The sequence below is a fragment of the Saimiri boliviensis genome, chromosome 10, assembly GCF_048565385.1.
Source record: "Saimiri boliviensis isolate mSaiBol1 chromosome 10, mSaiBol1.pri, whole genome shotgun sequence".
In the NCBI taxonomy this organism is placed as follows: Eukaryota; Metazoa; Chordata; class Mammalia; order Primates; family Cebidae; genus Saimiri; species Saimiri boliviensis.
The window spans coordinates 122,043,751-122,061,358 of NC_133458.1; the positions used below are offsets into that span (position 1 = coordinate 122,043,751).

At 34.8% G+C, this 17,608-nt stretch overlaps 1 protein-coding gene across 12 annotated transcripts in view; it reads right to left on the bottom strand.

Annotated features, from left to right (window-relative positions):
• Positions 1-17,608, bottom strand: part of BBS9 (Bardet-Biedl syndrome 9) — a 492,396-nt gene that overhangs the window by 224,317 nt on the left and 250,471 nt on the right. For all 12 annotated transcript variants that reach the window (XR_012512240.1, XM_074379845.1, XM_074379844.1 and 9 more), the window contains 2 exons: positions 9,551-9,723; positions 5,841-5,993 (listed from right to left, as the gene is read on the bottom strand). Coding sequence is in view for 11 of the 12 variants with exons in the window: in XM_074379845.1 (XP_074235946.1) it covers positions 5,841-5,993; positions 9,551-9,723 (326 nt within the window). In the remaining variant the exon portion in view is untranslated. The remainder of the gene's footprint in view (positions 1-5,840; positions 5,994-9,550; positions 9,724-17,608) is intronic.

Here is a 17,608-nt window from a genome sequence, read left to right on the forward strand (position 1 = left end):
ACTGAACTTTGGTATAAGTGAAATCAACAAAGTCACACACACACAAGAAAGTCCTCTGATACTTAAGTTTCAGATATAATTTCAGACTTGAGGGAACTCTCCAAAAGATTTTGTTACCTTTCTAATAGGTGTGTATACAATGACTATTAGACAACTATGAATATACCTATACATGTATGAACATGTACAAAAAGTTTGCACACATCTCCATTTTCTTTACCCTGACCATAATTTTGCTACAGAAAATCAAGGCTGTCTATGTCCCACCTGGCAATGATTAAAGTAAAATTGCCACATGACATTCTAAAGCCTGGACTTTGGAATATAATGCTTAATATCTGTGTAACACTGAGCAAGTTTCTTAACTTTCAGTTTCTTCCTCTATAAACAATAATGCCAACCTCACATGATGATTCTAAGTATTAAATGAAGTAATAAACAAAATTTACTTCAGACTCAGCACACATCCAACAAATAAGAATTTCCTTTCTTTTCTCCTACTTTATTTCTTAAGTCCTCCAAAAATACATTCAGTCGATTGAGAAGGTAGTATTCCAATTTTATGAATGAGGAAATTTAGGTTTCTCACTACTAAAAAGAAGCCATTCTCAACATGGTTACACTCTTTCAACATTATACCTCCAAAGCTAGAAGTAAAGTTGAAAATTCTTTCAAAAAGGATGATATTTTCCCCAAAATTTTGCTTGTTTTAACTTGCATTTTAAGTTCAAGAGTACATGTGCAGGTTTGTTACATAGGTAAACTTGTGTCATGGGGGTTTGTTGTACAGATTATTTCACCACACACTTATTAGGCCTAGTACCCATTAGTTACTTTTCCTGATTATCTCCCTCCTCCTAACCTCCACCCTCCAATAGACCTCAGTGGGTGTTGTTCCCTTCTATGTGTCCATGTGTTCTCATCATTTAGTTCTCACTTATAAGCACGAATATGTAGTATTGGATTTTCTGTTCCTGTGTTAGTTTGCTAAAGATAATGGCCTCCAACTCCATCCTTGTCTCTGAAAAGGACATAATCTTGTTCTTTTTTATGGCTGCATAAATACAACACAATTACTGAAACTGTGGTGAGCAACTGAAAAATCTTTATTCACTAGAGGCCAAATCCTTCCCTTGTAAGAATCATACTATGCTTTTCCCAGAATGATAGCCCCAGGTACCCTCTCCTTGCTTCAACCTTAGACTGGCCTCAGTAAGGGTGCTTATTGTATGCTCCCAGTGGAGTATGATGCAGTAGTAGACATTATGTAGGAAAGGCATGCTAGCACAAATAAGATGGGAATGTGGCTTTGAAGGTTCCTATACAGGATACAGGAAATAACCTGCATTTGAAAATAAGGAGGGAAGTGGTTGGCTTTTGCATCAAAACTCAAAATTATCACTGATGCATCTTGAAGCCAGTGACCCACCTGTTAGAAATACAGTAAGAGGCTGCCACCCATAATAGGCCAAGAGAGGGCTAATTGCAAGATGATGGTCCTAAATGAGATATCCTTTCAAGAATGGTTGCCTCATTGCCAATTAACCAAGATGTTTGTTCCAAAAAGAAGCCCTTGAGCTATCCAGAAGCGCTACCACTGATGTCCATTGCATCTCCTTTTCTTCATCTTTGGAGAGGGCTACAAGTGATTTGAGGGTAGGGGTAACAAGGCTGTTCCATATTTGAACTTTGCTCTGTGTTTGAACTTCCAGGTGTCTTGTTCTACTCATCAGAAAATTGTTAGTATCTTAACAGGGCCAGGGCCAGATACATTATTTGAGGTGCCGAGAGTGAAATAAAAATACAGGGCTCCTTATTCCAAAACTATTAAGAATTTCAATATGGCTACTACAGATCATTAAACCAAAAACAGGGCTCTACGTGATTGTGCAGGTCACATGCCCATGAAGCCAGTCCTGGACAAAGCTAAGACGAAGACCTATTAAAAAAACTGGATAATAGAGTCCTTGAAAGAACTGACCATAACTAAGCACATGGACAAATAGTCTAACAGTTTTAATAGCCTAAAAACAGCACTTGTGCTCTGTTTGCATTATTTTTTATTTATTTATTTATTTTTATTTGTTTATTTGTTTTGAGACAGGGTCTCCCGCTGTCACCTAGGCTAGAATACAGAGGCACATCACGGCTCATTGCAGCCTCAACCTCCAGGGCTAAAGCAATCCTCCTACCTCAGCCTCCTGAGTAGCTGGGACCACGGGTGAGCACCACCACACTCAGCAAATTTTTAAATTTCATGTAGAGACTAGGTCTTCCTATGTTGCTGATAGGGATCTCGAACTCCTGGGCTCAAAGGATCTTTCTGCCTCAGCCTCCCAAAGTATCAGGATTACAAGCATGAGCTATCACATCCAGCCTGCTCTGTTTGCTTTAAACAACTCTTGACAAAACTAATTAATTTTAAGATAAATTATCTTCAGAGTCCATAGACCACAACTGCTTATGAGTGAATAAGATTTTAATGATAACAAACCTTTAAGTTTAAATGTCAAAAGTATAGAAGAAAAGACATCTTTAAGTATAGAAAACCTAAATTCAATAATTAAAACTATTATTAAGATGTGTCCTTTAGTTGGGCGCGGTGGCTCAAGCCTGTAATCCCAGCACTTTGGGAGGCCGAGGCGGGTGGATCACGAGGTCAAGAGATCGAGACCATCCTAGTCAACATGGTGAAACCCTGTCTCTACTAAAAATACAAAAAAAAATTAGCTGGGCATGGTGGTGCGTGCCTGTAATCCCAGCTACTCAGGAGGCTGAGGCAGGAGAATTGCCTGAACCCAGGAGGCGGAGGTTGCGGTGAGCCGAGATCGCGCCATTGCACTCCAGCCTGGGTAACAAGAGTGAAACTCTGTCTAAAAAAAGATGTGTCCTTTAATAAACTGTGGTTATCCATACTACAGACTGTCCATATCATAAACTATTATGTAACCATTACAAATAGAGAAGTATATCTATGCATTAATATGCAAAGAATTTCAGTATATACTTTAGAAGAAAAAAGAGAACTAGATTAGTACATAGAGTATGATACTCTTTACGGAGTTTTTTTGCTGTTGTTTTTTGCCCGATGCAACAATATTTCATTTCTATGTGCCAAAAAAAAAGGTGTGGAAAGAAACAAAAACAGTAAGAATGATTACATTTCTGAGCAGATGATAAGGAACCAGTATGGAAAATTCAGCATTATGCATAACGTTATAATTTTCTTTGGGAAATTATATACATGTGTTAAGTATGTCATTAAAAATTTAACTAAAAGGAATTAAAATAGACTTTACTATACTCAAGAAACTTATCGAACAATCAATGCCTCACTCTAATTTATTACACACACACACACACACACATATATATACATATATATATATATGTATATATATATATATAAAAAATAAAATTGAATGGCAAGGTACATAAAACTAAGTCAAAATCCTTATAGTACTTATATTTTTCCTTCAAATGCTCATTCATTCTTTTTGTTAATCTAAAAAGGATGGGACATAACAATCTACATTCAAGTGAAAACCCATAGTTTTGATCATCTTGTCTATAAAATTACAAATTATGGAAAACCTGAACCCTGAGGCTAGGCAGAAAAAATAAAAACCTCTGCACTTTAAATGTATAAAAGACAAAGTCTTACTACATAGAAAATCTGGAAAGCATTAAATCAGGCATCGTCTTCAAGATCCTTTAAATGCCCTTCCACCACTGTGTCTACAAAAAGATAAAGCAGCATCATTAAAGACAAGATTGACCATACCTTCAGCCTCAAGTATAGCAGGCAGGTATGGCAGTAGACCTCAGAATGAGACAGAGAAGTGAACAAAGAAATGGAAGAAAGAAAAAGGAAAAGAAGGAAGGAAAGAGAAAACAAACCAAAACAAGAAAAGTACTTAAAGAGTTTCAAAAGAGGTGTGGAACAGACAGGGCATTGGTGCCTACTGACTGAAGGGTCATATATTTACCCCTGCCCCCAACTCATACACAAAATTGGCAGTCTACATTTGCGAAAAAAATTTTGTAATTTCCATATGTTATGGAATATAATCTTTGCAACAGAGTAGTCATCCCATTTCATGGAACAAAACAGAAGTTCTAGGAGGGTCAGGGAATTGCCAAAAGCCACATAGCTAATAAGCAACAACACTGTGGTATTTGAATTCCAAGCCCAATGTTCCCTCCAATATTCCATTGCTACTATAGACTGTCTTTTAAATTGCTACTAATTTTCAAATAACCATGAAAATTTTAAGAAACAAATGTATTATGAACAAAAACATAGTAAGCTATTTTTCTGTCCCCTAGGAAAACTAATTCTTAAAAAAAAAAAAAAAATCTGATTTGTCCTTTCAAAATCAACAGAATGGAGTGGGCCAGGGGAGTAGGGCAGAAATATGGTGATAAAGGACCACATGAAGAAGTCCTGTGGGTGAAGGAGCTGTTCAGTGTCTAGAATGTGGTAGCAGATGCTGAACCTACACACATGATAAAATTGCACAGAACTTAATACATACACCCACATAAACGAATACAGTAAGTCAGAATAACACCTTTGGATTTTATCAATGTCAATATACTGCTTATGGTATTATACCATAGTTTTGCAAAATGTTACAATTGGAAGAAAACAGTTAAAGAAGACATGAGATCTCTCTGCATTATTTGTTACAACTGCACAGAAATATGCAATTATCTCAATGAAAAAACTTAGAAAAATCAACAGAATGTTCACATCAGCAACACTGATTTTGAAACAGGGGAGTGACATTGTGAAGAAATATAGGAATATACAATGTAGTCATTCAAAGTCTTCATTATAATCATATAAAGACAGAACTGGTAGAAAGAGGCCTTCTCATGATTTTTAAAAATTATTTTAAAATTTAAACAATAATTTTTAAGCCAAAGATAATAATTTTGAATAGTTTTGAAGAGACAGTGCCTTAAGAGTGATAGCCAGATCACACCAGCCATGCAAATGATAAACTATAAATGGAAGGTGAACCAAGAAGAAGAAAAAATATGTTTTGAGCTAGAACTTTTTGAAATATGCTGCTTAAGAATTCCACCTCGCCGGGCGTGGTGGCTCACGCCTATAATCCCAGCACTTTGGGAGGCCGAGGCGGGTGGATCACGAGGTCAAGAGATCGAGACCATCCTGGTCAACATGGTGAAACCCCGTCTCTACTAAAAATACAAAAATTAGCTGGGCATGGTGGTGAGTGCCTGTAATCCCAGCTACTCGGGAGGCTGAGGCAGGAGAATTGCTTGAACCCAGGAGGCAGAGGTTAGGGTGAGCCGAGATCGTGCCATTGCACTCCAGCCTGGGTAACAAGAGTGAAACTCTGTCTCAAAAAAAAAAAAAAAAAAAAAAAAGAAAGAATTCCACCTCAAAATATCAACTGACATAATACTAGAAGTTTGAGTCATTTGCTTGTTAAAACAATCAGAAAATTATGGTAATCATTATGGGATGTACCAAGAACTGTCTAATAATACTATCATAATAGCTACTATTTATCAAGCACATATTACATGCCTGGCATTGTCCTAGTTACATAAACGATTAAAAATCCTCACAACAACTTTGGGAGGTAATGTGTGGAAACTGATGTCATTTAAGTAATTTACCCCAGGTCATATCATTAGAAAGCAGTAGAGTTTGACTTTGAACCCAGGTTTTTTTTTTACTCTAAAGCTTGTGCACTGTTCACAGTTCCTTAAAGCACTTATCTTGATATTCTGGTACATGACTCTAAGGTGACAAAATAAAAGTATAGACAGTAATAGAAAACTGTTACTGACATTATACTGACCTGCTTATAGGTTCCATCTAACAAGGTGTCCAGGTGTTGAAGAGGGGCAGGGGTTTTATCTTTGAATCTTGTTAAGAGCCGGCGTTGAATGGCCCGAAATTGCACAGCTCTCTCAGATAAGAGTTCTTCTAATTTTTCACCATTTATCCGTAGCTGCAATGAAGAATTTCTTAAATTGAGATTAAATGGACACAAAAAACATGTTTAAAGAAAAAATATACACACTGATAATAAAAAGAGTAATGAAAAAATGTAAATGTATTATAGAGTTAAAGGAATTAAAACAATGCGGTATTTGGTACATGACTCACTAATTCACAGATAATACACTGGAACAGATCAAACGGAAAATTTGTAAAGGTTATCCAGTATCACTGGAGGAAAAACAAATCATTTAATAAGTGGTTTTCAATAAATGGTTACATGAGAAATAATAGAAATCTTTTCCCATTCTTTACAGCAAAATTAACGCAGAGATTAAAAGTTTAGACACAATAAAAGCATTAGAATAATCAGAATTTAAAAAATAATCTTGGTATAGTAAAGGCCTTTATAGTGTAAGTCAAAAGCTAAAAGCCACATGCACACACACATAAACACACCCTTGATGAATTATTAACTTAAAAAACATTTAATTCAAAATGATTTTTAAAAATTGTAAAGAAAATAAGACAAATAGCAAACTGCAAAAAATAATAGCAACAACAACAAAGTTATGCCCATATCTAAAAGCGTCTAAAAATCAATGAGAAAAAAACCACGACCCAATAGAAATCAGTAGGAAATCAGCAACAATACAATAGAAAAATAGGCAAAGCTTTATATAAAAATTAACACAAATAGCTCTTAAACATATAGCCTTAGCTCTAACAATCCCACTTCTAGAAATGTATCCTAGATAGATACTCGCAGAAAGTAATGTATATATAAGAATATTCATTATAAAATTGTTTGATCTATTATCACAGTAAGGCATTATTAATAATCAAAATTCCTATCAATAGGGGAACCAGTTAAAGAGGGAAAACTACTCTGCAAGACTACTAAGGGTGCTGATATGCAATGCTATCCAAAGATGATAAATGAAAACAAAGCAAAACAATACAAATAGTATGTATAATGTGCTACCATTCATTATTTTTTATTTTAAAAAAAGAAACCTATATATTAGCAGAGTTGTGACTGCATAGGATATTTCTAGAAAGATATACAAGAAACTGGACACCAAAGAAGAGACTGAGTGGCTGGGGAATTCGAATCATTAACGACACTTTTCACTGTAACCCGTCTCATTTAAGTTAATATTGTTAAAAGAAAGCTAGTCAAAGCCACAGGATAAAGGAACGCTTCATAAAATTGGGTCATGTGAATCACTAATTTAATTTTACAAAACAATAAGAAAACTAGCTGAAATAAATATCATATTCAAAACGCTCAGAAGTCAAACATATCAGCCTACTTTTCTAGTAATAACCCAAATTCCTTACCCTTACAGTGCATGCATTCTACAATTACATGTGAAATAAAAGTAACTTGGAATTTTAATCTTTTTTAAATCCCAGTTTTAGAGGTACTCAGTAGCTAACTAAATCAAAGAATATTCTCTTGAGGAAAAAAACACTAATAATGAAGTAATAAAAATATTTTCAAATGAAGTTTTAAAAAGAACATTAATGTAATTATAATTCATTCTTCTAATTGTATAATTTACTGCTATAATTTATTTCCTGTAATAAAAATATTTTTAAATAATGTTTTTAAAAGAACATTAACCTAATTACCAATATTCGTTCTTCTAATTGTATAACTTACTGCTATAATTTATTTCCTGAATTTTTGATACACCAAAAAATTAAAAAGATATTCTCAATACTCAGACTATCAACCAAGTTATCATTCCTTTGAATGTGTAACCAAGTAGCAATGATTGAAATGTTTTCCCATGTCAGAATTTCAATGCTTAACAAATATTTATTGATGCCAGGGCCAAACCCTGGTCCAGGGACTAGAAATTAAAGCATTGAATGAAGCAGACAAAAATTTCTGCCTTCATGAAGCTTACACTCCAAGGGACACTTGAACTCCAAAAGCCATTTCCATTCAAAGTTTAAAATATTTACTAAGGGCTGAAAGCAGAGAAAGGAGAAGACACAGAGCAAAGGGAGCATAACCATGCCCCCTTAATTTATGTGTATAATAAATGAAAGTGCCTGTCCTTTACCAAATTCTCTAAGTTCTTCCTCAGAAAAGATGCACCCCTGAAGTAGAAACTCCAGGGAGTTACTTACTAGCCAGAAAGTATGAAGGGAAATTTGTATGTCAAACTTATTAGTCAATAAGTCAATAGAATCTATTATTAGTCAATGGTAGCTAATATTCTCTATTTCAAATATTACAAATATGTAATTAGTGTAGTCTTTCTATGGACTCTTTCACAAATCGCTAGAACTCAGTTTCCAACAGTGAAGCAAGAATTTCTTAAAATATATCCCAGAGAATTGCAAAGATTCTCAACCCTTATGATACCTAAACCTACTCTCACAGACTGTCAGTTTTCATGCTACAATTTAATTAAAGGCACGAGTCCCTAGAAAATATTGTCATCACAGATCCTCATCATAGATGAGAAATTATGACATAATTATTCATAATTTGATTGTGTACACCTGAAATTTTCTCCTCATGTTCACACTGCATTAAAAGAAGTCTGCATAGCTCAAAGTCAGTGCTGTTAGAATGTTCAATACTTGGCTGACAAATTATATGACTAGTAATTCTCTCTCTTTCTCCTTCTCTCTCTTTCTCACACACACACACCACACACACACACACACACGCACACGCACACGCACACGCACATCCCTAAATTGAAATGGAGTTCCCGAGAACCAATGCTTACTTCGATAATGTTCAAAATTCTCTCAAAATTCTTCTTTTGTATTGTCTATAGAGTCTGTTTATAGACTATATATGTGGAGCCTGATGCTCCACTTATTTTAATACACAAGAATTTTAAAAAACAATGACTGTCACTGTCAAACCCATTCACAAAACAAGTATTTGGCTAGTCTCAAACATCAAATCAATCTTCAAAGGATGAAGACATGTCACCATTGAGATACTCAACGGAATCTAATATAGGCTCTGAAGGCACTTCCAAAGAAGAAATGCAAAACATTGAGAGCAACAAAGCTGTTAGATCTCATTTATTCATATATTTAATCATTCAGTATTTACTAAGCACCCACTGTGCCAGATACTGGGAAATATTTTAAGTGTTAACCCTCATTCAGATGCAGAAGTTCTGGTATGCTTGTTAAAAAAGAAAAAGAAAAATCACTTTACTTTATAATCACACCTCATTTATGGCCTGCTAGAATTAGTTAGCCAAATGGCTGCTGATAAGCTCAAATAGTTTTAACACTGGATTATTGGGGTCAAGGGTTAAGTCTCCATGTGGGAGAATTAAATCAGCTCTGTTCCAGGGCCAGACAACATGGTTAGCTCCAGGCAGCCACTCTGTAAATGTCTGTAACTGATCACAAACTGGGCAAGTGGGCAGGAATGGATTCACGAAATCTAGCATCCACATAAGAATAACAACTAAAAGCGTACAACCTGATGGTATGTATACAGAATTCTTCTATAGCATCTGTTTCTCTTTCATATATTTAAGGATTATAGATTACGTGGGTTATCATTATACATACCTCAAAATGATGATCAATCAACTCAAAATATTCTTGAAGGGGCATAGATCCAGAAAAAGAACATGCAAAATCTTTGACTCCCTGTTTTTCAAAATATTCTTGGAGGCGAAGAATAAGCTCACTGGTTATGAGCCAAAGATCTTCAAATTGTTCACTCTGAATGCGATATCGTTCTGAGAGAAAAAAAAATTAATATTAAGGACAAATGCTTAGTAACACAGAATTACTAGATAAAGCTACATGAAATGCCACTAACCCTGACTTTAAAAGTTCAAAGTTTTCATTTTTGTAACATAGATATGGTTCTACTAGCTTTATAAAAATACTTTTACTGCTTCATTGCTCCCTGCATCAATCACTTAACACTTTCAAATCTAATTCCAAAGGTAGGTGGTTACAGCAGCAAACTGTAAAAGTATGGTCCTTCACATGCACACGAATGTTCATTGCAGCACTGTTTACAATAGCAAAGACCTGGAACCAACGCAAATGCCCAACAATGACAGACCGGATAGGGAAAATGTGGTACATATACACCATGAAATATTACGCAGCCATCAAAAACGATGAGTTCACATCCCTTTTAGGGACATGGATGAACCTGGAAACCATCATTCTCAGCAAACTGACACAAGAGCATAAAATCAAACACCACATGTTCTCACTCATAGGCAGGTGTTGAACAATGAGAACACATGGACACAGGGAGGGGAGGACTACACACTGGGGTCTGTTGGGGGGAAATGGGGGAGGGACGGGAGGGACGGGAGGGTGGGGAGGTGGGAAGAGATAGCATGGGAAGAAATGACAGATACAGGTGAGGGGACAGAAGGCAGAAAACCACACTGCCATGTGTGTAACTGTACAACAATCTTGCATGTTCTTCATATGTACCCCAAAACCTAAAATGCAATTAAAAAAAAACATATAGAATCTATGGGTCACAGCTAAGGCAGTTTGTTAAGAGAAAAATTTATAGCAATATACACACTTACAAAGATCTTAAATTAACAACCTAACATCACAACTAAAAGAGCTAGAGAAGAGTAAACCAATCTGAAAGCTAACAGAAGACAACAAATAACCAAAATAAGAACTGAACTGAAGGAAATTGAGACACACATACACACACACACACACACACACACACACACACACACACACATACGTGCGCAAAAGATCAAAGAAACCAAGAGCTAGTTTTTGGAAAAACTGATAAGATAGACCACTAGAGCTAGACTAATAAAGAAGAAAAAAGATCCAACTAAACATAATTAGAAATGACAAGGGGGATGTTGCCACTGACCTCACAGAAATTAAAAAAACACACATACACACAAAAAAACTATCAACTACTATGAACACCTATGTGCACAAAAACTAGAAAGTCCAAATGAAATGGATAAATTCCTAGGCACAAACATCTTCCCAAGACTGAACCAGGAAGAAATTGAATCCCTGAATAGACTGATAACAAGTTCTAAAATTGAATCAGTAATAAAAAACTTACCAACCAAAAAAAGCTCAGGAGGAGAAAGAGTCACAGCTGAATTCTACCAGATGTATAGAGAAAACCTGATACCATTCCTGCCGAAACTATTCCAAAAAAATTGAGAAGGAAGGAATCCTTCCCAACTCATTCTATGAAGCCAGCATTATCCTGATAGCAAAATCCGACATATGCATAACAAAAAAGAAAACTTTAGGCCAACATCTTTGATGAAGACAGATGCAAAAATCTTCAAAAATACTAGCACACCAAAACACTAATCCACCACAATCAAGTAGGCTTTATCCCTGGGATGCAAGATTAATTCAACACATACAAATCAATAAATGTGATTCATCACATACAAAGAGCTAAAGACAAAAGCCACATGATCATTTAAGCAGATGAAGCAAAGGCTTTCAATAAAATTCAACATCCTTCATGTTAAAAATCCTTAATAAACCAGGCATTGAAGAAACATACTTCAAACTAGTAAAAGACCCTTATAACAAACCTATAGCCAACACCATACTGCATGGGCAAAGACTGGAAGCATTCACAAAATCAATCACATTTATTGATTTCTATATGTTGAACTAACCTTGCATCCCAGGGATAAAGCCTACTACTAGTTTGAAGTATGTTTTTAGAAAACTAAAAACATAACTGTCATTTGACCCAGCAGTCCCATTACTAGATAGATACCAAAAGGAATATAAACTGTTTTGCCATAAAGACACATGCACACATACGTTCACTGCAGCACTATTCACAACAGCAAAGACAAAGAATCAACCTAACTGTCCACTGACAATAGATGGGATAATGGAAATGTGGCAGGTATACAGCATAGAAAGAATACTATGCAGCCATAATAAAGAATAAGATCATGTCCTTCACAGGAACATGGATGAAGCTGGTGGCCATTATTCCCAGCAAACTAATGCAGGAACGACAACAACAACAAACAAACAAACAAATACTGCATGTTCTCACTTATAAGTAGGAGCTAAATGACGAGAACAAATGGACACAAAGAGAGAAACAAGGGGCACTGGGGCCTACCTCAGGGTGGAGGGTGTGAGGAAGGAGAGGATCAGGAAAAAATAATTATCAGGTACTATGCTTAGTACCTGGGTGAGAAAAATAATCTGTACAGTACACTCCCATGACACAAGTTTACTTATATAACAAACCTACACCTGTACCCCTGAACCTAAAAGTTTTTTTAATATAAAAATCATAATAAACATTTAAACAGGTGGGATATTTACTCTAACTTTAAATTTTTAGTTTCTGTTTCTTTTTTATTTTTTCATCAACACATACAGAAGAAAAATTTAAAAAAACAATTTTTCTGGAATAAAAAATTTACAATTAGGCCAGGTGCAGTGGCTCACACCATCCCAGCACTTTCAGAGTCCAAGGAAGGCAGATTGCTTGAGCTCAGGAGTTCAAGACCAGTCTCAGCCACACAGTGAAACACCATCTCTACTAAAATACAAAAAATGAAGTGAGCATGGTGGTGCACACCTGCCCAGCTACTCGGGAGGCTGAGGCACAATAATCACTTGAACTGGGAGGCAGAGGTTGCACTGAGCCAAGATTGTGACACTGCACTCCAGCCTGGATGACAGAGTGAGGCTCTGTCTCCAAAGAAAAGAAAAAAGAAAAAAAAAATTGGAATTAGTCCTGGAATTTATAAACACAACAATATTTTTTATGTTTTTACAGATTACCAAAAATCCAAAGAATTAATGAGTCCAAGATTTATAAAGTGTTATCTTGATTACTAAACATTTTTCTCAGTGTTAGTACTCCAAGATGGTTAATATTGCCCCTGGAGACTTTCCAAAGTATATATTTCATGGATGGAGAAATGCATTTTTCTATTTATAACATATGAAATAACCTGTATTTTAAATTATGCCCTTAAAAATTAGTATTCAAAATAGCTATCAAAATGAACACTCAATTTGTTTATCTCTTTTCTTTTCCATCTTGCAATAGGAGCTCAGTGGAAATAAGCACTTGTTTCCAAATAAAATAAATTTAGATGATCACAGTCTAGACAATTGCCATTCCACTCTATTACAAATGGAGAAAAGAATATATTTAATTAAGGAAGGTATAAAAATGCATCACATCAGTCTTTATGTGTGTCAGAAAGTCTGAAGCTCATAAATATAATGTTTTTATTCATATCATAAACAGTGAACTACACAATTCATGCTATTTGGAAATTCATAATGTGAGATGGAAAAAACAGATGAATGCTTTTTAAACCAAAATGTTGAGGAAATAACATAAACTATTTCAGTAGGTTTAACATTTTAAATACATAACTTCTTCAATATTAGAAACTAAGGGTGGTTTCTCAACACTTACTTTTCAACAGGCTTTTTCCAAGCTACATTTATATAATATTCTCATTGTCAATAATATTGCTAAGAAATTCTAAAATAAATATTAACAGTAATATTATATTGATGAATCACGTATAAGTTAAACTATTCACAAAGGCATGAGGTGGGCATCAGTTGACTTTAGATTTGGTCATTATACTTGTCCCTGAGATTCTTGACTTCATTAAAAGACTGTCACAGACTCCCTACTACATGAACTCTCAGCACACAAGAAAATCCACTTACCCTTTGAAACCTCATGCTTTATCAAGCAGCAGGACATACTTTCCCCTCTTCCTCGAATGACCTCCATCTTCTAATGTCCCACTCATTCCTCAAGACCCTCTAAAATTTATATGGAGTGTCAATCCCTTGGGATACAACAGCACTAAATAACATGCTTCTATAAGCACATCAAGCATTTCATTATTGGTTCTCTTTATCTGTTTGTCTCTCCCATTAATCTAGGAGCTCCACAAGAGCCACAACAATGTTTATACCTAACGTGTCTACTGAATGAAAAAAGAATAAATGTATTGTCTACCAAGATGAAATAAAATAATACTCCCACTTCCTTTTTCGCAAGGTATTTTGTATAATACAGTTCAGGATCACATATACTTTATTTTGGAAGATGCAAAAAGAAATCCTATTTCAAGATATCCTATTTCAAAACCATTTCTCACATATGTGACTACAATCCTTCTATTATACCTGAAAGCAAAATAATCAAAATGGACAAAGAAAGGACTTTTAACTTGACCTTATTGAATTCAATCACTCTTCCTAGCATGCTAAAAATCGTTCAGGATATTGAAACGTTGGATATATTTGTTATCTTTTCCATTTTGCAAACACCTACCTGAGGCTATACCATTTGCTACAAATTAGGTATGCTTTATCCAAAATGCTTAGGACCAGAGTGTTTTGGATTTCAGACTTTTTTCAAATTTAGGGATATTTGCATATTATATACTTATAGCAGTTCGGCATTCCACATCCAAAAATCCAAAATCTAAAACGCCCCAAACTTCCAAACTTTTTGAGCCCTTTGGATTTCAGCACTTTGGATTTTGAATTATCAGATTTGGGATGCTTGACCTGTATTTGCAATTGGTTAACCCTACTTTGTGACACTGACAGTATGTGTCTATTCAGCATTCTTTTCAGATTATCAACTTAGCAAGACATAGCGTTCTAAGTTGAAAACTCCCTTGAATCTTGGAGAAAACTTCTGTATTGTCTTCTATCATCCAATTATTTTGATGAAAAGCTAAATGCCATCTTGATTCATATCCCTTGAGTAACTTGGTTTTTTTCTTTCTAATCTTTGAAAATATGCTCCTTGGTGCTCTAAAATTTCACAATGACGTGTCTGAGAGTGTGTGTGTGCTTTCTCATTCATTGTGATAAGTATCAAAACAATATAAAAGGTCAACAAACAAAGAGCTGGTTTTTTTGAAAAGATAAACAAAATTGAACAAACCTTTAGACTAAAAAAAAAATAGAAGGGAGACTCAAAAGAAAAACTAGAAATTATATCTGATACCAAAGAAATACAAAGAATCATTAAATGGTCATGAACAATTATATGCAACAAACTGGATAACTTAGAAAAAATGGTAAATTTCTGGATACATACAACCTACCAAGATTGAACTAGGAAGAAACAGAACAGACAAATAATGAGTAAGAAGACTGAATCAGTTCTACAAAGTCTCCTACCAAAGAAAAGCCCAGGACTTGATAGTTTCACTGCTGAATTCCATCAAACATTTAAACAACTAATAACAATTCAGCTCAAACTATTTTAAAATATAAAAGAATGGAGTACTTTCAAATTCATTCTGTGAGGCCAGCATTATCCTGATAACAAAATCAGACAAGGACATAATAAAAGAAGAAAACTACAGGCCAATATCCCTGATCAACAAAGATGCAAAAATTCTCAACAAAATACTAGCAAACCAAATTCAACACAGCACATTAAAAAGATCATTCACCATGATCAAGTGGGATTGATTCCAGAGATGCAAGGATGGTTAAACATAAGCAAATCAATAAGCATGATACATAATACTAACAGAATGAAGGACAAAAACCATATGATCATTTCAATAGATGCAGAAAAAGCATCTGACAAAATTCAACATCCTTTCATAATAAAAAAAATTCAATAAATTAGTTATACAAGGAATGTACCTCAATACAAATAGGCCTTTTCAATATCCACAACTCAATATCCACAATATCCATACCTCATTTCCTCTAAATCCTTGTCTGCCATTGGTCTTCTCTCGATTTTAGCAATCCACTACCCCAATAACGAGCTTGTTATTATCAGGATCTGCAATTTCTCTGAACTCTTATTCTCAACATCTGATCCACTCTCTGACCACTACCATTTTTTTTTAACGCCTAGTTCACTTGCTCTATAACTCCTACTACTTTACTTCTTCAAACTTCCAAGAAATTTGATCAGGTGAACCCATTAATTTTTCAGCATGTATCAGTTTTCTCTAATCTTCACTTACTTCCTTACCATATCAGATTTGGTAGTCCATTATGGTAATCAGTCTCATAAAAACATTTTATCTGTAATTCTCTGTTTTAAAATCTGAACCCTGCTTTTAGTTGCTTAGATGCTGATAAACAAATTACTTCCAGGGGAAATCACCTAACAAGGATGGCTGATTTCAGTTCAAAATTTAGGATCTCAAACTCTAGATGGGAATTCTACAATACCTGTTTCCCTCATGAGTTTGCTTTCTTATTTTCATACTTTTTTCAGATTTATAGATCATCAAACCTCCTTTATCTCTCCACTAACAAATCTACAAAGTCTCCCTAGATGTACATACGATTCCTCCCGTTACAGAGAAGTTACAAAGGCCTATTCCTCAACCCCTCCCGCTAGCTTCTGCATCCCATTGCCTCTCTCTTCCTCGAGGACTTCATTGCTTTATGATCTGATTCTCTTTCCTGATCATCAACCTCTCCCACTGAACTCAATCAATTAATACTCAAATGTGTTCTAATATTGTTTATTTAAAAACAAAATCCATAGCTCTTTCATCCTACTTCTCAATTCTGAGTTATTGAAATTGGCTGCTCAATCCTTACTGAAAACACTAGATAATGAAAACTTGCAAAATTAGATACCCAAAATGTATCCTTGGATTAGGCTGCAGCTTAGACTGCACTGATTTGGGCTCAGTAGAATTATATTTACTAAATAGTAAATTATATTTACTAAATAACAAATTTCACTCTATTTAGTGAAATTTGTTACAAATAATTACATAAGCATAAACTTTATAATTATAAAATATAAAGTATAGAGATATTTAAGGAATTGTCTTTTTGAATATTCATAAGGAAAACTTCATCTTTGACTCAGCATCAGTAAAGGGTGTGCATCTCCTCAACAAAAGATTGAACATTCCGAAAACGGAAACTAAATGATTTCTTGTTATTTTAGGTGGCTAGTACCTTTTTAATCATACAGTATGCATTTCTGAGTATTAATCTCATTTCTACCTCTATTAGTTTCCTATCCTGATTTTCTCTTTCTGGTTCTTGAAATACTTATATATTCTTTTCATATTTTAGATATTTTTAAACTCTTCTAACTTATTTAAGAAGCAAGTAGAACAAGGCAATGTACAAATAGAGAATAAAGATAAAAACAGATATAGAGATAGGCAAGACCAAGAAAAATATAGAAGCAGAAAGGGACAGGAGAGACTGGGGAGAGAGAGGTAGCAGCGTTTGATGTATACGGTAATAAGTCACTATGTGGATCTGGATCTTAGGAAAGCAGCATAAGAATATATACATATTTACGTAATAGCATATTTCTTCTGAAATCTCTTTATACTGAATCACTCGAAATTATAGACATCTACGTAGAAATATTTTGCAACATTAATTATAAAAACATTTATCTTACAAAATTAGAACTGCCTGCCCTGTTATTTTCAATTTAGGATTGTGTTAACAGTTTTCAGAAATGTTGCTAGCATATTTTTCCCAAACTGAAGCACTACTTTCCTTTTTTTTTTTTTCTTACAGGGTCTCACTCTGTTGTGCAGGCTGGAGTGCAGTACATGCAATCTCAGCTCACTGTAGCCTCAACCTCCTGGGCTCAACCTCCCACCTCAC